The sequence below is a fragment of the Vulpes vulpes genome, chromosome 14, assembly GCF_048418805.1.
Source record: "Vulpes vulpes isolate BD-2025 chromosome 14, VulVul3, whole genome shotgun sequence".
Taxonomy (NCBI): domain Eukaryota; kingdom Metazoa; phylum Chordata; class Mammalia; order Carnivora; family Canidae; genus Vulpes; species Vulpes vulpes.
Window position 1 is genome coordinate 110,928,432 of NC_132793.1, and position 27,685 is coordinate 110,956,116.

At 45.5% G+C, this 27,685-nt stretch overlaps 1 protein-coding gene across 2 annotated transcripts in view; it reads left to right on the forward strand.

Moving 5' to 3' along the window:
* Nucleotides 1-27,685, forward strand: part of FAM184B (family with sequence similarity 184 member B) — a 133,991-nt gene that overhangs the window by 64,574 nt on the left and 41,732 nt on the right. For both annotated transcript variants that reach the window (XM_025998726.2, XM_072737729.1), the window contains exons 3-7: nt 115-250; nt 1,404-1,543; nt 2,087-2,293; nt 22,874-22,984; nt 26,957-27,064. In XM_025998726.2, the coding sequence (XP_025854511.2) occupies nt 115-250; nt 1,404-1,543; nt 2,087-2,293; nt 22,874-22,984; nt 26,957-27,064 (702 nt within the window). The remainder of the gene's footprint in view (nt 1-114; nt 251-1,403; nt 1,544-2,086; nt 2,294-22,873; nt 22,985-26,956; nt 27,065-27,685) is intronic.

Genomic DNA, 27,685 nt, shown 5'->3' on the forward strand with positions numbered 1-27,685 from the left:
AGGAGCTGACGCTGTGCACTGACCCACCTTTCAGATCCGATGCCGGTTCTGTGCACATTGCGTGTCTCCACAGAGAACTGCCCCAGAGAAATGAGACCCTTTCTGTCTTTTTAGGACCTGGATGTGCAGCTCAAGGAGGCTCGGCAGGAGAACTCAGAGTTGAAAAGCACTGCAAAAAAACTGGGGGAGAAGCTGGCTATTGCCAAAGACAGACTGATGCTGCAGGAGCGTCCCGTGAGCCAGAAAACTGGTGAGATGCACTGCCACGGGTTTTTTTACACAGAGAAGAGCAGCTGTCAGGTTGGCTGGTGCTTCTTGCAGCCTTGAGACGTGGAGGGAGCAGAGCGAGGGGCAGGGCTGTGTGATCTGACTCCTGGTAGGTGAGCTCAGTCCAGGAGGGGACAGGTGAGCTGCCTCCCAGAGCTGCCACAATACAGAGAGCTAAAAGGCATGATACAGAGGGACCTTTTGCCCCCAAATACTTCTTCCCTGGGCCTACCACATGCCCGAACTTCTCCGCCCTGGCTTTTCATCCATGCTTAAGCAACACTTCGTATTTTTCCCATGATTTCACACAGTCTCGTTACTGGGTCTTCCCAATAGGTCTGTGAGCGGGTGTTGTCAGTGTCCCCCATGGTCAAGATAAAGAAACGAGGCTGAGGAAGGCTAAGTGGCTACCTCAAGGCCACTAGCTCGAGGCCACTGCAGAGTGCCTTCCAGTAGAGTCTTTTATCAGAAAGTTCTTGAATACCCACAGTGTGATCAGCTTGATACTAGGAGATGTAACAAAGGCACAAAACATGGGCTCTGCCCCTAGGGAGCATATGGGACAGTGACTTCACAGCCCAGAGCAATATGGTATCATATGGTGGCCCAGGCAACAAGGGAATGAAGTGTCCTGGAAAGAAGTCACCATGGGCTGGAAAAGAGTGGAGGAGGAGAGGTTTGAGTTGGAACCAGGAGTATGTGGAGGATTTAGTGCAGTGTTTTCAAAAGTAGGGCATGGATACCTCCTGAGAATATGGGAAGAAAACAATGAGCATTTCTAGTTATATTTATTTTTTGTCTCATGCTTTGCATTTAAATCTTTCGAAAGTATATATATCCAGGAATGTGCTCAATGTTTTTTTCAACGTATGGAAAGCAGCATCAAAAAGCTTTGACAATAATTAGTTTAAGAAGCCAGAACAGGGCAACCGTTTGAACTCAAGATGCTGCAGGAACAAGACGACAATCACCACTTTGACAGCGCTTGAGGGCCAGAAGGCCACAGAGCAGGAAGTCCACTAGGCAGTGACGGGCAAAATAGTCAAATAGCAGAATGGGTACCTGGCTGCAGAAGACCTTGAGTACAAGGTCAAGGCCAGGGGCATTTTAAATGATGTTAAAACTTACACTTGCAGATGACATGAAGACGGAACTGGTTTCAGAGAAGGAAGCCCTAGGGAAGGCGAATGACCTTGAAAGCCGCAGTCTTCATCCTCAGCAGGACCCAAGCCTTCCCAAGGAGTGTCTGTGCACCAAAGGAGGCCCAGACGTACAGGTAATGTCTGACCCAGTCCTGGGAATGGAGAAGTCACAGGAGGCTTTGCCAGATTGAGCTTCGGGTAGAGGCCAGTCTCCAACTACGACAGCCACTTGGCAGCAGCAGGTCCCATGGTTTTAGGGGTAGATGTGTGGGTGTGAAGTTCCAGCTAACTTCCTGCCACTTGGAATTAGGCTACTAAGGAATATAGCAAAATTCTCCCAACTTCTATCATTGGCTCCTGGGAAACTGGAAACTTGCACAGGACTCCCACTATTGGTTCCAAATCGAAACAAGTAAAGCATTCTTGAGACACTGCCCTAGTGGGCTGGAATGTCTGCTCCGGTGACCAGAGGTACACAATTCCAAGGAGCCCTTTGCTGATGGTGGATAGAGTGAAGTCTCTTACGAAGATGAGAAATACAGTCCTACGAACTTTATGGCATCTTGTACTACATGCTGTAAAATCAGCGTGTAAATGTTGTACCAAAGAGAAATGGCAATTCCTTGCTCCCCGCCTCATGCTGGCAGGTTTACAAGGGCCTTTTTCTTTTTTTACAGACCAAGAAAGAGGCGAATATGGAGATGGAATATATGAAGCAACAATATGAAGAAGACCTTCGTAAAATCAAACATCAGACAGAAGAGGAGAAGAAACATCTCAAAGACCAGTTAGTGAAGCGGCTGGAAGACTTGGTGAAGAAACATACCCTAGAAATCAAGTCTGTTCGCTCTTCGGTGGAGGCAGAGAGGAGAAAGCTGCAGAAGGTGGGACCCCCTTCAGAGACCCTGTTCAGATTCTCTCTTCTTTCGTCTCCCTCCCTCCTTCTCTCCTGTATTTCTCCCTTCCTTCCTCAGACATTTACTGAGCTCCTGCTGTGTCCACATCTAAGCTCTTTGTCTGACCGAGGGAGGTGAGGGTCTTTTGGAGACACCCCTCAAGCTGTAGCCAGTAGGTAGGGCCTAGCATCATTGACAGGAGGTAGAATTGTATCCTCTGAGCATTTAACTGAGGAAATTCAACTCTCCTCAGCACAGAGAGAAATAACATGAAGCAAGCACCCAGGCCCTAGCAGTTGCCTGGATTCAAAGCCCAGCTCTGCCACCCTACAGCTCTGTGAGCACAGTGAATTATTGAACGTGGGCCCCTCAGAGGGAAATCTTGCATGCCTTAGGTTCCTCATTTATAAAGCAGATGATGATAATAGCACCTCCTAGACTAGCTGCGAGGATTAAATGAGGTAATCTGCGTGGGAAAGCAAAGCATAGTATGTGCCTGGGGCATAATAGGTAGATGCAGGTGATTAATCAATCAGTGGCTTGCCAATGTGAGAGAAGATTCTTGGCCTCTGGGTACTGCTCCAACTTCCCATCAAAGGAGGCAGCTTTCTGCTTGAGGAGGAATGCAAAGCCTCATCTCTTCTTGTTTGCTGGGGAAAGCAAATAACACCGGTGACTTTTAGGAAAAGAATGAAGTATAAATCAATAGTATTGGGAACATAGTCTCTTTACGATGCAAAAGCCTGCATTATCAGCTTTGACTCTTTGCTCAAAGACAATCATAGAACGTTGAGGGATGCGGTGTTACGTGGTGGTTAAGAGTAGTAGGTCCTCAATAAATGTGTGGGGGGGTAAATAAACTCACAGAAGACCCAAACTAGTCCTGGTCTAAGAAGTTCTGACACTTCCACTAGCTGTGTGACCATGGACAAGTCACTTAACTTCTCTGAAACATGATTTCTAAAATAAGGATAAATACTTCGAGGGCTTGTTATGTGGATTCCTTATGGTAGTGTATAAAAACTTTTACTTAGTTCAGTGCACAGCATGTAGTAAAAGTTCAGGAAATGGCAGCCCGGGTGGCTCAGCGGTTTAGTGCCACCTTCAGCCCAGGGCGTGATCCTGGAGACCTGGGATGGAGTCCCATGTCGGGCTCCCTGCATGGAGCCTGCTTCTCCTTCTGCCTGTGTCTCTGCCTTTCTCTCTCTGTGTATAAATTCTCTCATAAATAAATAAAATCTTTAAAAAAAAAAAGTTCGGGAAACAGTGGCTGTGATTAGTTACCATGTCCACTGGGTAACATCATGTGTGTTAATATCAGTTAGTTGCCTACTATACTTTTTTTTTTTTTAATTTTTGTGTGGGCTCACTATAGTTTGTAAAGCATTTTATTCTTAGGGACACGTTTCATCTTCCCAACAGGATTACAAAATGGATGCTCATAATTAATTAATTAATTAGTTAATTAAATTTTTTAAAGATTTTATTTGAGAGATAGAGAGAGAGAGAGAGAGAGAAAGCATGAGAGAGGGAGAGAGTGCATGAGCTGGGGGAAGGGGTAGAGGCAGAGGAAGAAACAAACTCCCTGCTGAACAGGGAGCCCAATTAGGGGCTGAATCCCAGGACCCTGGGATCCCAGCCTGTGCCAAAGGCAGACACTCAACCAATTGAGCCACACAGGTGGCCCAAGAGGTGTTCATATTTTGGAGAGAAGAAAACAGGCTCAAAGATGTCATGTATCAATTCACACAGTGAGTGCTGGAGCCAGTATTAAAACCTGATAGCCTGAGTCCGGAGCCCATGGTTCCCACCTCTGACCTGGGCAGAAAGCAACTGTATGGAAAGCATTTTCCTCTCATGAGCTGCAAATGGTCACACAAATCCAATCCTCACACAAATAGCTGAGCACTTTCTATCCAGAGCCACAGTCAGTGGGAGGAACAGTAGCTCTCCCAGAGCTACAGGTTGCCCTGGTAACCTGTCAGCCAAGCCTGACTCTGAATGTAGAAATCCCATTTCAGCTTTAATCAAGGGACATGAGTCCATTTGGGAAATGAATCACATAGAAATAAATCGTGTTTCCCTCCTAATTTGGGGTGGGGGTTATGCTCCCCTCCTTTTTTTGAGGATCCCTTAGACCATTTATGTTGAACATAATTATCGCTAAGTCTACCATGTTGCTGTTTTTCTCTTTGTCCTATCTGTTCTCTTTTCTTTCACTTCTTTTTCTGTTTATTTTTGATTTATTGAATTTATTTCTTGTATTCCCATTTTTGTCTTCACTGATGACTTATTAGCTATTTTTCCTCTTTTTTAAAGATTTTTTTATTTATTTGAGGGAGTGAGAAAGCAGAGTGAGCAAGAGAGAATAGAGTGGGGGGAGGGGAGGGGAGAGGGAAAAGCAGACTCCCCCCTGAGCAGGGAGCCCAATGATGTGATGTGGGGTTCCATCCCAGGACCCCAGATCATCCCGAGCCAAAGGCAGACACTTAACTAACTGAGCCCCCCAGCCGCCCCTCTATTTTTCCTTTTTTCTTGCGGGGGTGGGGTGCTCTAGTGATTATTCTAGGATTTACAACACGTTTCTCTAATTTATCATTGTCTGCCACCAAATATCATTTTACTTCACACACACATACACACACACACACATATATTCACTGTACAAACCTCACAATACATTTCCATATATCTCTTCCTGACCTTTGTGTAATTGTTGTCATACATTTCACTTTATACATATTACAAGCTCAACAGTGCATTGCTTTTATATTTCCTTAAAAAGTCAATTATCCTGTAGAGGTAAGTTTTATTTGTTTTTATTTATTTTTTTTGGAGGTAAGTTTTAAATGAGAAAAAATATTTGTTATATATTTTATATTTTTAAATTGTAATATTATATTTATAATTTCCCATTTCCCATTTCTGCAGTCTTTGTTGCTTTGGCATGAAGAACTCCCTTTAACATTTCTTGTGGTGTAAGTCCACTCACAGCAAATTCTCTGTTTTTATATGTCTGAAAATGTCTTTATTTTGCTTATTTTTGCTAGATTTAGAATACTAAATTTATGTGTGTGTGTTTTTTTTCTTTCTAAACTTTAAAGATGTCATTCAACATTTTTTGGTTTGCATTTTCTTCTAATGAAACCTTGGCAGCCCTCTTATTCCCCCTGTGTATAATAAGTCTTTTTGTTCTCTGACTGCTTTTGAGAGTTTATCTCTGCCACTGGCTTCCCCACCTTCATTATGGTATGCCATGTATGAGTTTCTGCATGTATGTTTTTCTGCTTGGGGTTCATTGAATGTCCTGGATCTGTGGGTTTATAGTTTTTTCTAGTTTGGAAATTTTAAGGCCATTACCTCCTTCGAACTCCCCTCCTTCTTATACTGTCCTACGAGTCACTGAAGCTCTGTTCCATTTATTTTTGGTCTCCTTGTCTCTCTGTGCTTCAGTTTGGAAAGTTTTTGTTGCTATAGCTTCAGGCTCATTCATCTTTTTTCTTTTTGTGCATCATATAATTTTTTAAAAGCCTATTTGGTTTATTTTTTCATTTCCAAAATTCTATTTGATCCTCCTTTACCGTCTCCCTTTCTCTCCTCATTATATTTATTTTCCTTTAAATTCTTGGGCATGTTTATAATTGGCTCTTTTAGCATTCTTATCTGTCATTTGGGGTTTGTTTTTTTTCCCTCTGGTTGAATTTTCTCCTGGGTATGATTCAAGTCCCATTTTCAAGCTTCTTTGGATATTTAGTAATGTTTCATTGGACACTGGACATTAAGCATTTAGAATGTTAACGTGTTGAAACACTTCATTTTGTTATCACCATATTATGAGGGCTGAATTTTGTTTCAGCGAGCAGTTAAATTACTTGTGAACCAGCTTCATCCTTGCCAGACTTATTCTTTTTATTGTTAAAAGGTACCATTTTATAGGCTTTTAAAATTTTTTTTAGGATAAGTTTAGAGTAACATTTGCTCTGGTGCCATTTTAGCTTTACTACTGAAGTGTGACCCTTTGTGGGGTGTAATGCCCCATGTATTGATTAAGATTGGTGTTATTACGATTACTGATGGTGATTCCGAGTGACGTCTTTGACTTTGTACTCATTGACTCTTGCTGCTGCCCCATGAACTTTATTATAAATACATTCCAAACAGTAATGTTTCTTCTAAAAACAAGTTAACATATTTTCCTTTAAAAATATGAAGTCCAGGTGATGATGTCATGTGGGCCATGGTGAGAGCCACCTGATGATTGACCAGCTGAGTTTCCTGGTGATTGACCGCATGAACAAGACCAAGCTGAGAGCCTCCTGGTGATTGGCTGGGGCGCAGTGGTTCCCACAGGAGGCATTGGGATGAACCCTGGCTGTTAGAAAAGCCCAGCACCAGGCATGCCTGGGTGGCTCAGTGGTTGAGTGTCTGCCTTTGGCTCAGGTCGTGATCCTGGGATCCTGGGATCAAGTCCTGCATCAGATCCCTGCAGGGAGCCTGCTTCTCCCTCTGCCTATGTCTCTCCCTTTCTATCATTCTCTCTCTCTCTCTCTCATAAATAAATAAATAAAATCTTAAAAGAAAAGAGAGAAAAGTCCAGCACCTGCCAAAGGCATCGCTGGAGGCAGAGAGGGCCCCTCTGTTGCAGCAGCTTCAACTCGGGTTCTCTTCCAGGTTCTGCATTCCTGCCACTGGCAACTTCTCCCTGACTGGTCCTACCCCAGCCTCTCACCCACACTATTCACTCCACTTCATGTGCACTTCTACCTTTCTGCCCCTCTGGGATCCTGTAAGTCTTTATACCAGCACTGGGCATCACCTGGACCCAAGCCCCGCAGCAGGGCTGGCCAGACCACCCCCTTAATCAGTCCTATTTGGCAAAAAGGTGGGGGGCTCTGAGAAGCACAGTTTAACGTATCCTCATCCAGTCGGGCAGAGCTCCTCTAATCCTCTGGGGTCATAACCTGGCTCAGCACAGGGAAGCCAGTGGCATGTCCTGAGGATCCCCTGGACATTCTGCTGAGCTGGAGCTTCGTTTCCAGGGTCAACACAGGAGAAGCTAATCCTCTAGACACATGTAGAAGTGGGAGCACACCAACCCCACAGTACAAGTGGGAGCCCACCAACCCCACAGCACAGATTCTCTGAAAGAATCTCCCAGAAATATAGCTGATGTGGAGGTCTCTGACCCAACTCAGCGTGGGCCAACAAGTCTCCAGGATGCTAGGCTTGCCAGGAGCCCTCCAACTGGGAGCCCTCCAAATCAACAGAGCACAAGACAATTGAGTCTTCCAGCTGGACCAACCAAGAGCCCTTTGACCACGAGCCATTGACCTAGATCATCACTAGGCAACCAAATCCCCTGGACCTCCAGACAATGGGTAATTCTCTAAATCAACTCAGTACAGGGCTAACAAGTCCTCAGAACAGTGAGCCCACTAGGCCCCCTTCTGCCAAAGCCTTCTGCCCCAGCCCACCATGGGGTAAACAAGTTGCCTAGACACTGGGCCTACCAAGAGCCTTCCAACTGGGAGCCCTCAACGCAGCAGAACACAGGGCACTTAAGTCCACCAGACACTAAGCCAACCAGGAGCCCAGTGACCTAGCTCTTCACAGGATGAACAGGATGAATCTCCTGGACACCCAGGTGATGCCAAGCTTTCCAGCCCATCAGTAGAAGATGAACCGTCTCCCAGACCCTTGGCCGTTGGGGAGTTCTCTGACCAACTTAGCACAGCGCTATGGAGTCCCCCAGACCCTGGGCCTACCAGAAGCTCACCAGCTCGGTTCAGCACAGGGCAAACTAATCCCCTGGACACTGGGCTGATGGCAGGCTTTTTGATGAAGATGAGCACAAGGCTACCAAGTCCCCCGACTGATGGAGAATGCTCCAAACTCAGCATAGGGCTAACCAGTCCCCAGGGCAGTGGGCACCCTCATAGTAACAGCCTCTGACCCAGCTCAGTGTGGCACAAAAAAGTTACCTGGACGTACAAGGAGTTCTCCAACTCAGCAGAGCACAGGGCAATCAATCAGCTGAGGAGCCAACCAGGAGCCCCTCAACCAGGAACTAACTGACCCTGATCAGCCACAAGGCAATCAAGTCCCCTGCACTCTCCACCAATGAGGAATTCTCTGAACCAACTCAGTACAGGACAATGGACACCACCAGACAGTGGGCCCACCCAGGAGCCCACTGACCCAGTTCAGCACAGAGCCAGCTAATTCCCTGGACACCTGGCTAATGACCAGCCCTTTGACCCACATCATTTCAGGGCAAGCCAGTCCTCTGGAGCCCTGGCTGATGAGAAATTTTCTGAACCAACTTAGCAAAAGCCTAACCAGTTCCAAGGACAGTGGGCCCACTGGGTGTCCTTGTTCCCAAAGCCCTCTAACCCAGGTCAGCATGGAGTCAACAAGTTGCCTGAACACTAGGCCAACCAGGAGCCCTCCAACTCAGCAGAGCACAGGGCAACAGGTTCAGCACAGGCTAAACTAATTCCCTGGACACCTGGCTGATGACAAGCCCGTTGACCCAGGTCAGCACAAGGCAAGCAAGACCCTTGGACCCCTGGCCAATGGAATTCTCTGAACTAACTCAGCATAGAGCTAATGTCTCCAGAACAGTGGGCCCACTGGGCACCCTTGTACCACAGGCCCTCTGTCCCAGCTTGGCATGATGAAAACAAGTTGCCTGGACACTGAGCCATCTGGGAACCTTCTAGCTCAGCAGAGCACAGGCATCATGTCTTCTAGCTGGGCCAATCAGGAGCCCACTGACCAGGAGCCCACTGACCCAGATCAGCACAGGGTGAACAAATCCCCCAGATATTCAGCCAACCACTAGCCTTCTGACCCAAATCAGCACAAGGCAATTGAGTCCCTTCCACCCCTGGCCAGTGGGGAATTCTCTGGATCAATTTAGCACAGGGCTATGGAGTCCTCCAGACACTGGGCCCATCAGGAGCCCACCAACCCAGTTCAGCACAGAGCAAAATAATTCCCTGGATACCTTGCTGATGGAGAATTCTCTGAACCTACTTGCACAGGACAAAGGGGTCCCCAGGACAACAGGCTGAAGGGGCACTCTGGGACCAGGACTACTTTGACCCCCGTAGAATGGACCAAATGAATTCCCCAGATATCTGACCTAGTAGGAGCCCTCCAACTAGGAGCCACCCCACCCTGCTCAGGGTGAGGCAAATGAGTTCCCTGGACATGCTGCAGACCAGAAGCTCTCCTACCAATCAGCAAAGGACAAATGAGTCCCCTGGCCACCCAGACAACCACAAGCCCACTCGCCCATTTTATAGGTCAAAGTGAGTGTCACAGACTCCGCTGTTTGGGAGCCTCTTGTGAGCCCTATAACCTGGCTCAGTTCAGGGCAATGAGCCCCTGTATAGCCAAGTGACTGGGAGACCTTGGACGTGACTCAACACAGGGCAGATGAGGCCCATGAACACCCAATGGACCAGGGATTTTCCAACCCTGCTCAGCACAGGATAAACAAATCCCCTGGACAATGAGCTGAATGCAAACCCTTCAAGCCAGAGCCCTCTGACCCAGCTCACCACAGGGCAAAAGAGTCCCCTGGACACCTCACCAACTAGAAGCTCTACCACCCCAGCTCAACAAAGGATGAATGAGGCTACCAGACACTTGACAGTCCAGGAATTCCACCCAACTTAGCATAGGGCCAGAGATTCCCTTGGATGCCTGGCTGTCCAAGAGTTTAGTGCAGGGAAAAATGAGTCCCCTGGACATCTCCTCCAGTGGAGGAGCCAGGACAGAGACTGTGAAGGTAGAGGTTCCTCCCTCTGTGGCTGGCCCCTCCAAATGTCACTCAGTTGTGGCTGAATGCCGAGGCCTGACCAGCGCTTGGAACCACTCAGATTGCCATCCCCATATTAGGTCACTGTGTGGACATACTGGTGGGCCTGGCCCTCAGACCTCTGGCCTGGGACCAACTTCAGCCTGGTATCCTGGTGGCATGTCATTTGGGAAGCCTTCATCTTCTGGGGAGTTCTCTTTGGAGGGAGCAAAAGACACCATGCCTTAAATGAGAGAGGCCAAAACCTGGGAGGCCTGCCTGTGGAAATGAAATGCATCGAGAAATCTGACACATTCGACAGAAAGTTGGAACTTGTGAAAGAAGCTTTTAATAAAAGAGGGAAAGGAATAAATCTCTCTTTCAGAAAGTGTCTGAGCTAAAAGATTTGCTCTTAGTGTGTGAAGAAGGAAACCAAAGACTGAGAAATCTGCTTTGTCACTGGGTATCACAAGAACATAATTGAATGCCTTGCCCTAGAGTTCGGCTCCCCTGGCCACAGCATGAGGAGGCTGGGAGCAAGTTCCAGATGAGACTCAGGCCGTGAGCATAGAGGAGGCATAGGTTGAGCTTCTCCAGGCTCAGGACAGGTGCTCCTGCCTGGAGGGGGAGTGGAGGCTTCCAAGGACAGGCGAAGCAGTGGGGTCAGAGGCAGGCTGATGTCCATGAGCTGGAGAGCTCCGCCAGCAACATGCATGGCTTCCTGGAAGCGTTTGCCCATGGAAATGGTGATGTCCCCATCTACCCCCCTACCCAGGAGGGCAGAGAAAAGGAGCTGGGGTGGACTGTGGTTCACCTCCTGGAGTGGGAAGTGACATGAATTTCAAGATTTATATGAACTTTAAACACTTTAATCACATAAACATAATTTATTTAAAATAAACAATCCCTGGGTGATTGCAATGCACACCCTGAAATTATAGGCACACCAGGCATCACAAGTCACTGTGTTCTCCAGAGGGTGGGCAGGGGTCTCCATGGCTCTCCATAGAGAGCTGACACTGAGCACAACCTGCCCGTCCTTGTCACCACTTTCACACATGCTGACTCCTCTAGATCTCAAAGCCAACCACTGAGGTGGGTGCCATTCTGATAGAAAAGAGAAGCAGAATATCCTCACACAGGTAATTCTGCAGAGACCATTTCTGGCCCAGAACCAGTTTATATTAAACCAGTTTATATTAAACTTGGGTTTGGACTCTGATGTTATGGCTGCTAACTCCAGTCACAACAGCAGGTGCTTCTCAACTGCAGGCTCCCGCCTGATGTGGGTCTTCAAAGAGCACATGTAAGATGAAGACCAGGGTGGAGAAGGCCAGAGGGGGAGGCCATTCCCTCTCTCTGAGGAAAGTGGTGTGCAGTGAGGACAGTAGGTAGAGCCTGGAGAAGGTGGGATGGTGGGCTGCATGCTCTGAGCCAAGGAAGCACTGCAGGGTTGCAGGGAGAGATGTGGAATTTGCTCTGCTGCTCTAGGTGTAGGACTGGATGGAGGTAACGAGGCAGAGCAGGACACAGGTGGGAACAGGTGCATCTGGGAAGCTGGAGGGTGTCTGTGGACCCAGAGGGTGGTGGTCCCTTCTAAGAGGCAGAGCTGGAACAGATGATGAATTGGATGCTTGGGAGGTGGGGAAGGAGGAGGAAACCGGGTCTTTCCAGCTCCAGCTCCAGGGGCAGTGGGGTGGGAGCTCAAGTGAAGTGTGGATCCCAGTGAGCTGGGGCCCACCTGCAGCTCCAGCCAAGGTGGAGGTGAACAGACTCAAATTGTGGCACCCGGGTGGCATTCAGGTCAATGCATTCCTAGCATCCGGGGGTACACTAAGGAGAGTGGTGAAGAAGCTAGGTATGGGGGCAGGGGGGAAAGATGAACTTGATAGAGATTTGGGTGAGAGGCAGGCTGTGCTTCTAAGATGGTGGTGCCTAAGTCATTTTGAGAGTTGCTGGTTGTGGGAGCCAGTGGGGAGGGTGGTAGAGTTCAGGTAACTGGGACTTGAGGGGCAGGTGGATCACTTCTGCGACCCAGCATTGAGAATGTCCTCTGCTTAGCTGCTCAGACTCAGCTCACGCTCCCCAGGTCCCCAGACATAGCAGCTTTCTGGAGACAAAGGGACCAGTACACCACTTTGGGGGTGTATTCTGGAGCTGCTCACCCCTTCTGAGTCCTCATCCTTTATCTGTCAAATGCAGACAACTCTGGTGGGAGTGGAGGTCAGAGGGTGAGTGGGAAGAGGCAGGAGATGGCAGGTTGGGGAGGGGATTTGCAGGGTCAAAGGACAGATGGAGTCTGGATGGGGCAGAGGGAGGGCAGGAGGGTTCACTTAAGCTACTTCCTGTCCTGGCCCTTTCCTTCTTGAAGGCAGAGCATCAGCTCTGGGAGGAGGGCACACTGGGCACTGCCTTGGCCCCACACCTGTCCTTCTTTGCCCTATTGGTCACAGAGTGCCCCAGCCCAGCACCTTCCTAGCCACAACCCAATGCTAGATCCCTCCTGCCTCCTCCACCACTGCTTGGCACCCACATGGTGGGCCCACTGGGCCCACAAGGAAGCCTTGGGTTCCAAAGAGCCAGGGTGGGAAGGCTAGCTTTAGGGAGCTAATCTGGAATGTGTTGACAGGTACAGCATCAGGATAGATAGATCGATCGATCGATCGATAGATAGATAGATTTATAGATCCACAGGAAGCTGCAGGTAATACAGAAAGGTCCCTTCAGAAAGACACCTATCACCCATTTTACCCCAGTGGTGACATCTTACATCACTGCAGAGCAGTGTTAGCACCAGGAAACTGACATTGGCATCACGTGTGTGTCTGGTTCTATAATTTTATCACGTACATTCACATAAGCAACAGCACAATCCAGGTGCAGAACTGCTCTGTCAGCATGAAGATCTCCCTCATGAACCCACCTTTGCCCCCACCCCTCCTGCCTGTGGCCACTACCAATCTGTTCTACATCTTGAGAGTTTTGCTCTTTTGAGAATGTTACATGAGTGAAATCCTACAGCTGTGACCTTTTGAGGGTGGTTGGTTTTTTTCATTTTCACTCAGCATAATGCCCCTGAGATCCATCCAAGTTGTGTATATCAATAATTCTTTCTTCTTTAATGCTGAGTTGGGTTCCATATTCTGGACATATTACCGTTTGATCATCCATTCACCTTTGGGGGACATTTCGGTTGTTTCCAGCCTTATGGGTAAACACATAGTGAACATTTGTGCACAGTATTTTGTGTGAACTTAATTTTTCATTCTCTGGGATAAATGTGCAGGAGCATGTTTTTTGGGTTGTAGGGTTTATATTTAGCTTTTGAAGAACCTATCAAACTATCTTACTAGAGTGACTATACCATTTGCATCCCACCAGTAATGTATGAGAGATCCACATTCTTTCTAGCATTTGATGTTTTTACCAGTTTTTATTTTAACCAGCTGTCCTCACAGGTGGGTAGTGATACAAAGGTTTTTGTTTGCATTTCCCTAATGGCTAGTGATGTTGAATATCTTCTCGTGTACTTATTTGCCATCTGTATAGTCCTTTTGGTGAAATGTCTGTTCATGTCTTTTGACCATTTTCTACTTGGTATTTCATGGGGTTTTTTCCTGTTGAGTTTTGAGAGATCCTGATATATTCTAGATACACATTTTTGTCAGATATGCAGTTTGCAAATATGTTCTCCTCTTCTCTAGAGGAGAAAGATACTAGCAGGATCTTTAATAGGGCAAACGTTTTCACTTTGTTTAAAAAGATTTATATATTTATTATCGGGGGGGGGGGGGACATAAGTGAGGAGGAGGGGCAAAGGGCGAAGGAGAGAATCTCAGGCAGACTCCATGCTGAGTGCAGAGCCCAATCCCACGACCCTGAGATCATGACCTGAGCTGAAACCAAGAGTTGGACACCTACCTGACTGCACCACCCAGGCCCCCCAAAAGTTTTTACCTTTGATAAAATCCAGCTTATCAAGTGCTTTCTTTTATGGATCATGCTTTTGATACCGTTTCTAAGTACTCACCAAGCCCTATGGGCTTAAACAACAGAAATTACTTTTCTAACAAATACTATAGTTTTTGCTACATTTTCACAGGTTCAGTTCTTTCTTCCTTTCCTTTTCTTTTTTTTTTCAGTCATTTTATCTCTGTTGTTCTGATGAGATAATTTCTATAGTTCTGTCTTCCACTTTATGACTCTCCTCTAGATTCCTCTCCATCCTGCTATATTGAGCCTATTTACTGTGTTTTTAAAATGTTCAGTTATTGTATTTTTCCAGTTCTACATTTCGATTTAGTTCTTCTTTGTATCTTCTGTTTCTTTGCTGAGGTTTACTTTTTTTTTTTTTTTTATCTATGATAGTCACACACACAGAGAGAGAGAGAGGCAGAGACACAGGCAGAGAGAGAAGCAGGCTCCATGCACCAGGAGCCTGACGTGGGATTCGATCCCGGGTCTCCAGGATCGCGCCCTGGGCCAAAGGCAGGCGCCAAACCGCTGCGCCACCCAGGGATCCCCTTTGCTGAGGTTTACTATTCTTCTTTTGTTTCAAGGATATTTGATTGCTTGTTGAAGCATTTTTATGATGGCTACTTTAAGATCCATCAGGATCTCGGCTTTTGGGGTCTTTGGATAGTCTAACTTGTTTAAGATGACATTTTTCTTGTCCTTTGTATGATGAATGTTCTTAATTATATCCTGGATATTTGGGATGTTATGTTAAGAGACTGGATCTTCTTAAATCTGGTGTATCAGCAGGTGATTGGTCTCCAGAAGTGTGGCTGCAAGTGCCGTCCCAGTTAGGTGCTCAAACTAGAAGGAGCAAATCAGAGCCTGGTCAGAACAACAGCTGCTCGGCCTGGCCAGATGCAACTGGGAAATTAGAGGACAAACCATGTGGAAAGTCACATCATCATGGCATTATTCCCTGCAGGCAGCAATGAGGGCACATGACAACTAAAAACATGTTGTTTGCTGAATTTATTTCTAAGGATGGATGAGAACTTTATAGTGACCAAAACGCTGTTTGGGAGTGGGGAGTCCTCAGAAGTGTCTGCTTCTGTGTGTTAAGCACAATTGAGAAAAATAAGAGTATGCTGGTGGAAATCAGGAGAGATGGGCTTACTGGGATGGTTGGCATTGATGTTGGATTTGCTCAAAACTTAAATCAAAGTGGCCCTGTCTTACTAGTGTCCTCATCCCAGGCCTCATCCACCCAATGCCACCCCCAACGCCCTAGAGGGAGCCTGGGCCAGGATTCAAGCCCTGAAGATGGATGGACTGGCTCTGCCAATGTAGGGCACTGCACTGACATGAGATGGGGCACACATTCCCATCCCTACCCACCCACCCCCAATTTCCAACTTGGGAATGACCTCTGCCCTCATTCCCATCACCAAAGCATAGTTATAGGGGAAGAAAAGCCTGGTGGTCAGCCCACCTGGAAGCCCCAAAGGTCAGTCTCTCCTTCCTCTACATCACTCTGGGGCAGGCTTGGGGTCTCCCACATCCCTCAGGGAAGTGGACCCCCAGCCAGTGACTCCAGGACCAAGGATCTGGTGGAGGGCTCTCCCTCCTGGCAGCAACCCAGGACCATTCTGAGGCCTGGCCCAGCTGTGAGTCCCAAGTACCTGCCTCTTGAAGATTCCCTCCTGCTCAGGTTAGCCAAGGCCAGCTTCTCCACTTACACTGAAGAACCCAGGTGACACAGAACTGCTGCAGTAACTTAATTTTTCACGTCACTCCCAAATAGAAGGAAGGGAATATCCTCATGCTTTCCAAAGCATGGATTGGGCATTTCAATCTGAATCTGTCTACACCCAGAATGCCTACCTTACATGCCATCATGTCTGGCCCCACAGGCAGAGGAGTCCATCCACTCAGGGCTAATGAAAATCTATCTTCGAGAAATTCTTTTGCCAAAATAACCCTGAAGTTATGCTACACAGAAGTCAGTTTTTTAAAAATGTAAGTGGTGGCCTGAACCACACTCTCAAAGTCAGGCATTTCAGTTCCACAACAGAAAACTGAAGATGAACTCACGCTGTTCATGCCATGCTCCTCACTGCGACAGAGGCAGGAGGACTGGACTGCAGGGTGGTGGGCTGGGGTGGGTGGCCTGGCTGCAGCTGCAGAGGTGCCCTGGGCTGACTCACTGGAAACAGCGTTCTGTCACAGGACAGCCAGCCTGAAGGGAGCATGGTTGCACAGCACTTGTAGAAACCCTTGTAGAGGGATCCCTGGGTGGCGCAGCGGTTTGGCACCTGCCTTTGGCCCAGGGCGCGATCCTTGAGACCCGGGATAGAATCTCACGTCGGGCTCCCAGTGCATGGAGCCTGCTTCTCCCTCTTCCTATGTCTCTGCCTCTCTCTCTCTCCCTGTGTGACTATCATAAATAAATAAAAATTAAAAAAAAAAAGAAAGAAACCCTTGTAGACATGTTTTCCACTGTGAAAAATGAAGGAAATGCCATGGGACAATGGTGTGCAAATCCACAGAGATGGTCACCCTGACTCCCCATCAGCAAGTGGCCTCATTCTCCCACTTGCTTATGCCCAAAGTGTCCTCCTGAACTCCCTCTTCTCAGTGTGCCTGTCAGCCTTTTCCATCTGTGGGGACTTTTTTTTCACTTTAGGTCCATTTGTCAAGGCAACAGCTGAAGCTGTAATTGATTCCAAACCCTGGGATGTTAGGCTGTGTAAAATTAGAAATAGCCACTGCTTTCTGCTAAGAATCTTTCTAACAAGGGTCTATACTGTCATGACAGTGAGCATGCTTTGGCAGAGTTAGTGAGTGTCTCTACCAGGAGGTATGTTTAACGAAACTTTTGTTCAACAAAAGTTTCAGTGACTGGTGACTAAGAAGCTAATCAATGAAATAAAAACATCAGAATTTTGCTGAGAGGATGGGTTCATTTCTGAGGGTTTGGGAAACAAAAGGATAATGTAGATACCATTTTTAGCAAATGAACTCTCCAAACAACAAGCCCTGCAAAAGGGATCATAGATTTACTGAAGAGACTGTACCCATGCTCAGTGTCCACCTCATGTGACCTTACAGTCTAATTGCACCCCTCTTTTTTTCTGAGTGACTGAGCCCAGGGCCACAGGCCTGACCTGGACTTGCCCCCACATAAAGTGTAAGGGTGTCCTCCAGGTGATCAGTAGCAGCATCTCTTTAGATGCTCAAGTCAGACATGACTTCTTCTTCATGTGTCACATTCAATTAGTTATCAAACCATTTGTCCACTTCTTTAATGGCCCTGGAATATATCCAGTTCCCTCTGTCTTTGGCGGTAGCACGTTGGTCACCCACCATTTCTAGCTGGATTGTGCAATGATCGCCTTACTGGTCTCCCTGTGTCCCCTCTCCATACTTCCTTGAATCCAGTCTCCATTCCAAGGGGATCTTCTGAGAACTCAGCCTGGGTTTCAAACTCTCCAAAGGTCCCCTATCATCTTCACAGTGTAGTTCAAATTCCTTCATGTGGTTTTTAAGACTCTACATGGTTGGACTCCTGTCTGCCTCTCTGGTTTCATCCCACACCACTCCTCTGTTCAATTCTGTCCTCCAGCCTTTCATCATTCATTTGATATTCTTTCCCTTCTTGGCCTTAATGCCTAGCTCCCCTTTGACAGGGAACCCTCCCCGCACCAACTCCCAAATTGGCCTGTCTCATTTTGTCTAGTTTCTACTGATCCTATGGGTCTTGGTTTAAATATTGGTCTTTCTAGAAGCTGCCCCTGCCTGGCCTAGTGTCTGGTACCCCCTGTACCTACCTTAGCATAGCTGTCACTGTATTTCATTATAATGAAAACCTATTTACTACTTGTTTTCCCCACTGGGATACCCTGTTCACTACTACATCCAGTGATGTGTTAGAGCCAACTTGTACTGACTCCTGAGAGGCTGTTGTCACATCTTTTCCCAACTGTCTGTTCAGAGAGATCATGGTAGTAGTTTGAAATCAGCCACAGTAGGAGCACTTAGACCATGGAAATCAACAAATGCTACAAATCAATTTGATTGATTTATTGATTGATAGGAAGCCAGTTGCTTAACATTGACCAGCACACAGTCACTGTATCCCTAGCTCCTTCAATACTCAGAATATAATAAATACTCAATTAATATTGATTGGTTGAATGGGTGAATGACAGGTTTCCATTTAATCTCGGATCATCACCCGTCACACAAGCCTTTGCCCCCCACATTCCCATGTCAGCTCAAGTGCTTGTCACTCCTTGGAAACAGAACAAGGCTTTAGTTCCTGACGGCTGGGCTTCCAACTTCTTCACCCTGCTTTGCATCTGGGGCCTGTCCATGGGGCCTCCCTTAACTTTGCTGTCACAAAGGTGAGAAGACTTTTCAGTCAGGTGTTTGAACTGGATGCCCCATTTCCCTTAGGACGGCAGAGAAGTCGTGCAGCCAAGCAGTCAGCCTTGCTGAGTTCAAATCTTGACTTCACTTACTGGCTGCATAACCTTGAGCAAGTCATTTAACCTCTTTAAGCTTCATTTCTTTGTTATGTAAGGAATTTCAACAATAGTACACAGTTAATAGGATTTTCAGAGGGATCAAAGTGAGTATTTGTATAAAGGACCTGGCAAACGGTAGGCACTCAGTAAGTGTCAGCTGCTATTATTATTCCATTTGCTTGCCGTGGGAGCCGAAAGGTCTGTAATCAATTGACAGCACAGAAGACCAGAGCTGCACATAACCTCAACTTCACAAAAATACTGGAGTGTCCCAGGGCTCTCTGTTTTTGAATCTCTGCTGTATTCTTTTATTTTCTCTAGCTTTTCATCCAAACATGTAGCTTAATATGTTCTATATGCTGATGACTCCCAGATGCATATCTGTAATCCAGAACTCTCTCCTGATTTCCAGACCCATGTGTCCACCTGCACACAGGACACATAACAGAGGTCTCAAACTCAGCATGTCCCCAACGAGCTCCTCCTGCTGTCCACCAACCTGCTTCTTCTTCTGTCTTCCTCATCTGTGTTAATGGCAGCACCATCGTCCCCCTGCTTGAGTTAGAAACCTTGGTGTTGTCCTGAATGCTTCCCTTTTCAAGATGCTAGCAGTCTACTGAGAAAACATCTGTGGTTCTATGCCTGTCGCCAGGTCCAGCCCCCTTCAGCTCCCACCTGGGTTCCTGCCTGAGCATCCTCACTGGCTTGCCTGCTGCCCTGCCTGCCCCCTCCCCCCTTCAGTCTGTCCTCAAGACAGAAGCCAAGTGACTTTGCTAGAGCTGAGTCATATCACTCCACTTCCAAATGTTGGCTTTCATCTTACCGATCTATCTTTACCATAATGTATGAGGCTTCCTGTGGTCTTCCCCGTGTCCTCTTACCCTCACATCCTCTTCCCCCTCTGTCACTCCACTCCAGTCACAGAGGCCTCCTCTGTGTCCTTAGAACATTCCAGGGCCTGTGCAGGTCCAGGTGTACTCACACCAAGACATCTCGTTGGCTAGCCTTCTTCCTTAACACAGGCCTTTACTCCAGAGTCGCTTTCTCCCAAGGATTTGTCTGGCCAACCTATGTGAACTGAACCCAATCCCCTCGACCCTCCATAGCTCCTTTTCCTGCCTTGTTATTTCTCCTGAGCGCTTGTTGCCATACAAAATGGCGTGTACTACATTGCACCCATTGACTTGGCTGCATCTTTTATGCCGACATGAGCTCCTGGCAAGTAGATGTTTTGTCTTTTCTTATCTCCAGCTCTGAGAACATTGCTTGACACATGGTAGGTCTCAATAAGTATCTGGAGTTTCAATAAATATCTGTTGAATCAATGACCTGTTATCTACTTGTAAAGGCCAACTAAGAGGAACAGAATATTTCATCCACTCTTCTAGATACTTACAAGATTTCTCCCCAAATAAGCTAGATTGGAAATGGTAGGCATCTATCAGAGTAATAGTAGTACTTATTATTTATCCATCCCTTACCCAGCCAGAACTGTACTGGGCATGGAAGGAACACAATGAGTCATAGAGAGGGTAGGAAATGTGCTCAAGATCACACAGCTAAAAGGCTGTGCCATTTACATGGTCCCCAGAACATTCCTCTATCTGGATCTTCTGTGTAAAGCTGTCAGTCTGTGGTGAGGAACCATGGAGGAAGCAACCCCGTGAGTCCCATCATTTTGACTAAAGTATGGAAACTGTTGGGAAGACCACAAGAAAATTTTGTTCTGATTTTAGTATTTCCCTGCATCTGAGAACATAGTTGGCTTCTTGACTTATGGAACACTGAGAACTGTGTCAGTAATGAGCATTCTTTTCTTACTTGACACTATAAAACCTAAACCCAGATGTCTACCATGTCCCACCCTAATATATATCAGATTTGGGGTATAATCTTAACATTTGTTTTCTTTTGACCCTATTATGTATTTCTAATTTATGTTTTCTTATATTTTATGACTATTGCAGACTTCTTTTTTTAACTTGAAGTCAAATTTAATAACTGTACAGTTATTTCCTTTAAATAATATAAAAGCTGAGATACAGAAGTCAGTGCCAAGAATGAAGTAATGGTTTATATAAAATGCTACTTACTCTAGACTTACTCATTCCAGTGACTTTTTAAGTTATTAATCAATCATTTTTAAAAAATTTAATTTCAGTATAGTTAACATACAGTGTTATATTAGTTTCAGGTGTACAATATACTGATTCAACAATTCTTTACATTACTCAATGCTCATCATGATAAGTACACTCTTTCCCACTCACCTCCCCTTCACTAACCATCTGTTTGTTCCCTGTAGTTAAGAGTCTGTTTTTTGATTTGTCTCTTTTTTTCTCTGTATGTTTGTTTTGTTTCTTAAATTCCACATGTGAGTAAAATCATATGGTATTTGTCTTTCTAAGTCGGACTTATTTCACTTAACATTATACTCTCTAGATCCATCTATATTGCTGCAAATAGCAAGATTTCCTTCTTTTTATGGCTGAGTAGTATTCCTGTGTGCGTGCGTGCGTGTGTGTGTGTGTGTGTGTGTGTGATATCTTCTTTATCCATTCATCTGTCAATGGACACATGGGGTGTTTCCATAACTTGGCTATTTTAAATAATGTTACTATAAACACAGGGATGCGTGTATCCCTTTGAACCAGCGTTTTTTGTATTCTTTGGGTATATAGCCAATAGTCTAATTACTGGATCGTATAGTAATTCTATTTTTAATGTTTTGAGGATCTCCTTGCTGTTTTGCATCGTGACTTCACTTCACATTCCCACCAATGGTACACAGAGGTTCATTTTTCTCCATATCCTTGCCAACACTTGCTGTTTCTTGTGTTGTTGACAGGTTCTGACAGGTATGAGGTGATACCTCATTGTGGTTTTGATTTGCATTTCCCTGATGATAAACGGTGTGGAGCATCTTTTCATGTGTCTGTTGGTCATCTGGATGTCTTCTTTGGAGAAATATCTGTTCATGTCTTCTGCCCATTTTTAAATGGATTATTTGCTTTTTTGGTGTTGTATGTTTATTTTTTAAAAGATTTTATTTGTAAGTAATCTCTACACTCATTGAGACACTCGAACTTACAACCCCAAGATCAAGAGTCACACACTCTATAGACTGAACCAGCCTGGCACCCTGCGTTGTATGTTCTTTATTTATTTTGGATTCCAACCCTTCATTGGATATGTCATTTGCAAGTATCTTCTCCTATTCAGTAGATTGTCTTTTAGTTTTGTTGATTATTTCCTTTGCAGAAGCTTTTTATTTTGATGTAGTCCCAGTAGTTTATTTTTGCTTTTCTTTTTTCTCTTGCCTTAGGAGGCAAATCTAGAAAAATTTTGTTATGGTCAATGTCAGAGAAATTACTGCCTTTATTCTCTTCTAGGATGTTTATGGCTTCAGGTCTTACATTTAGGTATTTAATCCATTTTTAATTTATTTTTTGTATGGCATAAGAAAGCGGTCTAGTTTTATTCTTTTGCATGTAGCTGTCCAGTTTTCCCAACACCACTGGTTGAAGAAACGGTCTTTTTTTTTTTTTTTTTTTATTTGAAACGGTCTTTTTCCTGTTGTATATTCTTGATTCCTTTGTCAAGGATTAATTGGGCATATAATTGTGGGCTTATTTCTGGGCTTTCTATTCTGTTCACTGATCTATGTGTCTTTTTGTGCCAGTACCATACTGTCTTGATTACTACAGCTTTGTAGTTTATCTTGAAATATGGAATTGTGATACCTCTAGTTTTATTCTTTTTCAAAATAACGTTGGCTATTTGGGGTCTTTTGTGGTTCTATACAAATTACAAACTTTAGGATTATTTGTTCTAGTTTTGTGAAAAGTGCTACTGATATTTTGATAGGGATTACATTAAATGTGTAGATTGCTTTGGGTAGTATGAACATGTTAACAATATTTGTTCTTCCGATCTGTGAACGTGGACTATCTTTCCATTTGTTGTGTTGTCTTCAATTTCTTCAATGTTTTATAGTTTTCAGAGTAGAAGTCTTTCACTTCCTTGGTAAACTTTATTCCTAGGTATTTTATTCTTTTTGGTGCAATTGTAAATGGGATTGTTTTCTTAATTTCTCTTTCCACGGCCTTATTATTACTGTGTAGAGATGCAATGGATTTCTGTATATTAATTTTGTATCCTGTGATCTTTGTTGTAAGCTTCTTTGAATCCCTTGGGGATGAGGCAGGGTATGAATATGTACATGTTCTGTCTATGCATTCATACCTTGTATGAATAACTCTTCTAATCATCATTTAGGAAGTAGAAGCACAGTTGGAGGAAGTGAAAAAGAAGTCAGAAAATGAAATCAAGCAGCTGGAAGAAGAGAAAGCAGCCCTAAATGTGAAGCTCCAGAATTCTCTGCTCGAGGTAAATTCTGAATTACGAGTCTTGGTTAACTGAGTTGCCAGGAATCTCAGAAAACTGGCCTGACTTCCAAACATTCCGCGTCCATGGAAGAAAGGAAAGGATTTCAGCCTGACAAGAAATCTGTCTCAAGGGGCATAAATTTAGCTTTGAGTATCAGAGAGCCTGATTTATGGAGGTTTAACAAAGAGGCATTTAATGTCTCACATAAAAGAAGGAGGCAGCAGGCTGCTGGGGCTGATTCTGTGGCTAAATGATGATATCAGGCCTAGTATATTTTAGATTCCCATAGTCTCTTCTCCCCCTGGGCTATGTCCTCACTTTCCTGGGTATTTGCTGCTTTTGACTTCATGGGGCTCCTTCCTCTATTGAAAAAAATATTAAAATTATATTTTATTGGTATAAAAATTAATATAGCCAAGCTGCATTTTTACCTTCTGACTTTAAAAGAAATTCAGATATTGTCATAGCTTCTAAAAGTACTGTGGGCCCTAGGCCCTGTGCCCACTGCATCTAATGGAGAAGTCAGCTCAGATTCCCCCAGGCTTGGAAAATGACTGTCATCACTCTGTTGTCAGGTCCAAATTTACACCAGAAAGCAGGGAGGGGCGGTGATGTCCAGGCCTGCACACTTCATCAGGAAACCACAAGCCCTCCCAGAGGGCTCCCAAGGACTCCTCCTCCCATTGGTAACATCTGTGTCATGAGGCCAGTCTGGGGAGGCACAGTGGAGGCAGGCAAGGGAGGAATGCCCGTAGGCCAGCTGAACATCACAGTTTGCCATGTGGGTTCACCTGTCCAGACCACCTACCACCCAAGGTCAAAGTTTAAAAGACCTATTGACCATTATATGGAGGGAACTCATGGGAAGGATTGGAAACAGGTTTCATTCTTGAGCCTAATTAGACGCCCCACACACACACCAAACTGTAAAGCATTTTCCTTCCTTGCCCTCCTTCGCACCTTCCAGATGAGTCCTGAGTCCACCATCCCTTCAGGAGCCCATGAAATTGGTTCCTCAGCCCTGACCGAGCACCACAACTTCCTGGGGAAGCTTTTAAGAATCTAAAAGCCGGGATGCCTGGGTGGCTCAGCCATTGAGCGTCTGCCTTTGGCTCAGGGTGTGATCCTGGGGTCCTGGGATGGAGTCCCACAGCGGGCTCCTTGTGGGAGCCTGGTTCTCCGTCTGTCTATGTCTCTGCCTCTCTCTCTGTGTGTGTCTCCCATGAATAGATAAATAAGATCATAAAGAATCTAGAAGCCGTGTGCAAAACAGTATGGATTGCTTAGGAATACATAATGGAGTTCAGTCTGGAGACATGCCGGAGAATGACAGAAAATTCTGAACCGGTGGTTGTTTCTAGAAGGGAGAGAGGGTGGTGGTGGATCAGGGCAAAGCTTGGAGGTGGCAGCTGTATTTATGATATGTTATCTCTTCAGCTGAATGACACGTGTACACATTATGCTTTCCTCCAACCTTTTCTTCTATGTCACAAGTGATCATTTTTCTAAAAGGTGGGCATGCCATGCCTTGGACTTGGTATATCAGGGGCTCTGGAGGAGAGGTCCTGGTGGAAAGTCTGTGCTCCAGAGGCTTCTGCTCCACCTCAGCCCAAGGTGGTGGCCCAGGAAAGATGCCCATTTCTCTCCCCCTCCTGCTCCCTCCCTGTTGAGTTGCACTGCTGATTTTCACATTAGATCTGGGCTACGCTGCTCTGCAGAGCTTAGGGAGGCTTCACATAGGTGTGTGGGACCAGCCCAGTCATGCTTCAGACATGGGACACAGGGGTCCCCTGCCTATGACTATTTCTCTGAATGCCCCTGCCAACCCCTTTCAGTGGTGAATTTTGTTGCCTGCTATTAAGGTACTATCTAAAGCTGCTTATATATATTAACATTTAATCCTCACTACCATTGTACAAGGTGGGTGCTCTTCTTATCCCTGGTTTACAGATGAGTAAACTGAGGCACAGAGAAGCTAAATAACTTCCTCAAAGCCACACAGGTAATGAGTAGCGGGATACTACTATCCAGGATACTAACCGGGATAACGCGGCTCTGAAGTCCCCACTCTTAATCATTATGCAAATACTCCCTCAAGCACAGTATGCAGCATCTTTGATGACCGAAGATCATTTAGGACCTGAGTATCTACAGGTGGCTGGCACAACCCAGAGGCTGACCTTGACAGAGCACCTCAGGCCTGCTCTTCATCCTTCACTTCTCCCACCATGCTAGTGGTGACATCATCTGTGCTCCCGCTAAACAAAGCTAGAAATGGAAGAGTCAGCCCTGAACTCCTCCTCCTCTCCTGCTCCTCCTTCTTCATCTGGAGCCCCCACCCTTTCCCATTGTCTCATCCAGTCAGTTGTTAAGTTCTGTAGGTCCTACCACTGAGGGCCTCGGTACCCCCCTCTCTTTATCAGACCCCCAGGATGGCTCACCTAGACTCTTTTTCTTTACCTCTTATAGATGTTACATAAACAATTGCATAGGACTCCTTTGACTATTTCATAAGCCTTAGCAAGATGCAGTATAAATATTTTCATAATCTTATTTTTCTCTGATGTTCCCTAGGGTCTTGCAAGAGCCTTGGCCTGTATCTCCCTGCCTCCACATTCTCCCTGCACCAGCTAATTCCAGAACTAGCCTTCTAAAACCCAAATCTGCTCAAGGCCCCACTACTCCTTCCCCCAGATCTTTAATTTCCATGTTTTTCATAATTGGGGCCTACCCTAATTCCCACCACTACCCCCCAGGACTCTGTTTCCTCCCACCCACTCCTGCATGGAACTTTCCTCAGTCCTTGCACACATCCTACCTTCCTCTGCCATTGCACCTGCTGTTCCTACTGCCTGGAATGTTCATTCTCACCCTCTCCACTGATGGACTTCTATTCATCCTTCACTGCCCCAAAAGCTGCCCTAGACTCCCCTGGGCAGAGTATTTTGCTGTAAATTCTCTGTAGTAATTTGTGTCTCATAGTAGTTGTTGTGAGGATTAAAAGAGTTTATACTGTAAAATACTTAGGTCTGTGCCTGGCAGAGCAAACACATCATTAATGATACTATTATTATTTTGTCTTCTGAATGTTTCCATGATTATAACCATGTGTCTGCCTTCCCCATAAAATGACAGCTCCTGGGAGGCATGGGCTCTATTTTTTTCTCTTACCTTCTTGCTCTGTCCCACTCTCTTACCTTCTCATACCTGGCATGGGGCCTGAGAAATATTAGGTTTCCTACAAAGATTTTTTTTAAAAGATTTTATTTATTTATTCATGAGAGACACAGAGAAGGCAGAGGCTGAGGCAGAGGGAGAAGCAGGGTCCCCATGGGGGACCCTGATGCAGGACTGGATCCCAGGACCTCGGGATCACAATCTGAGCCAAAGGCAGTCATTCAACCACTGAGCCACCCAGGTGCCCCCCACAAAGATTTGTTAGCAACATCTAAGTTAGAACACCTCATTCTTCTTTACTCTAGAAGCCAGTTTGTTTAATCAAATACTCTATATAATTAATTGGCTAACAATAATCATCATAATTAGGGCTATATGATTTAATAGCATCTTTTAGCCACTCTTTCTTTGGTATAATTCTTAAAAATTATTGCTATTCCTTACCAACTAACTTTTTTTTTTTTTTTTTTTTTTACCAACTAACTTTTTAAAAAAAGAAATAGAGTGACCTTCCAGAAATGATATGAAAACCTCCCTACAGCTCCTGTATGAATGTATTTATATACATAATTTAAAGGGAAGTATAGAGTACTATAAACCTGCCATGTTCATCTTTTTTAGGAAGAAGCAACCAGCCAATTAGAAATGGCCTTTCCAGAAACATCTTTACAAGTTGTCTAATGGGGCAGTGTCCCCAGAACCAATTCACCCAGGAGAATGGTTTCCCAGATTAATGACCCTATCAGGAGATGGGACTTTGTCTCATTACTAAGTGTTTCTTTTCTTCTATTTTAGGTTTTAAGATTGGAAGAATTTATCCAACAGAATAAGGTACGACCCGGAAGAGGCAAAGAAAGGCCCCAGGAATTGGACTGCCAGCATTGCAGCATTTTAGAGACCCAGGTAACCTCTTTTTTTTTTTTTTTTTTTTCTGCTTTAATTAGGATATTTCTCTTCTCTCAGCACTTCATCATCCCAGTGACACGTGCTAGCATTAATGGGTTCTTTCATTCCCCCCCCACCCCCCCCAGAGCTGCCAAAATGCCTGGAAAAAAAAAAAACCACCAAACCACAAAATCCATTTGCAAAAACCATGAAGAAAATAGAGTTCTGAGTAATTATCCATGTGGTTTGAAAAAGAACAAGGCTTGTCAGATGCAATCTTCTCTCCCTGTCTGAGAGCAGCTTGCCTGGCAGATAAAAGGGTGCTCGCCCAGAGGCGCCCTTCGGTTCCGCCCAGCAGGAAGCATCGTAATAATGCCCCCTGGCCGCCTCGCCCCACGTCTGAGGTATCAGTTACTGTCACACTAGCCCTTCCCATGAGACTGCCCTTGTAGGGACACCACTGCAGGGCGGAAGCTGGTTCCTGGCAGTCTTTTGTCGGCTCCTGATAAGCTGTTTTACTTTCCTGGGGCCCCCATAATGAATTACCACACACTTGGTGGCTTAAACCACAGAAATGGGTTGTCTCACAGTTTTGGAGGCTAGACGGCCCAAGTCAAGGTGTCAGCAAGGTTGGTTCCT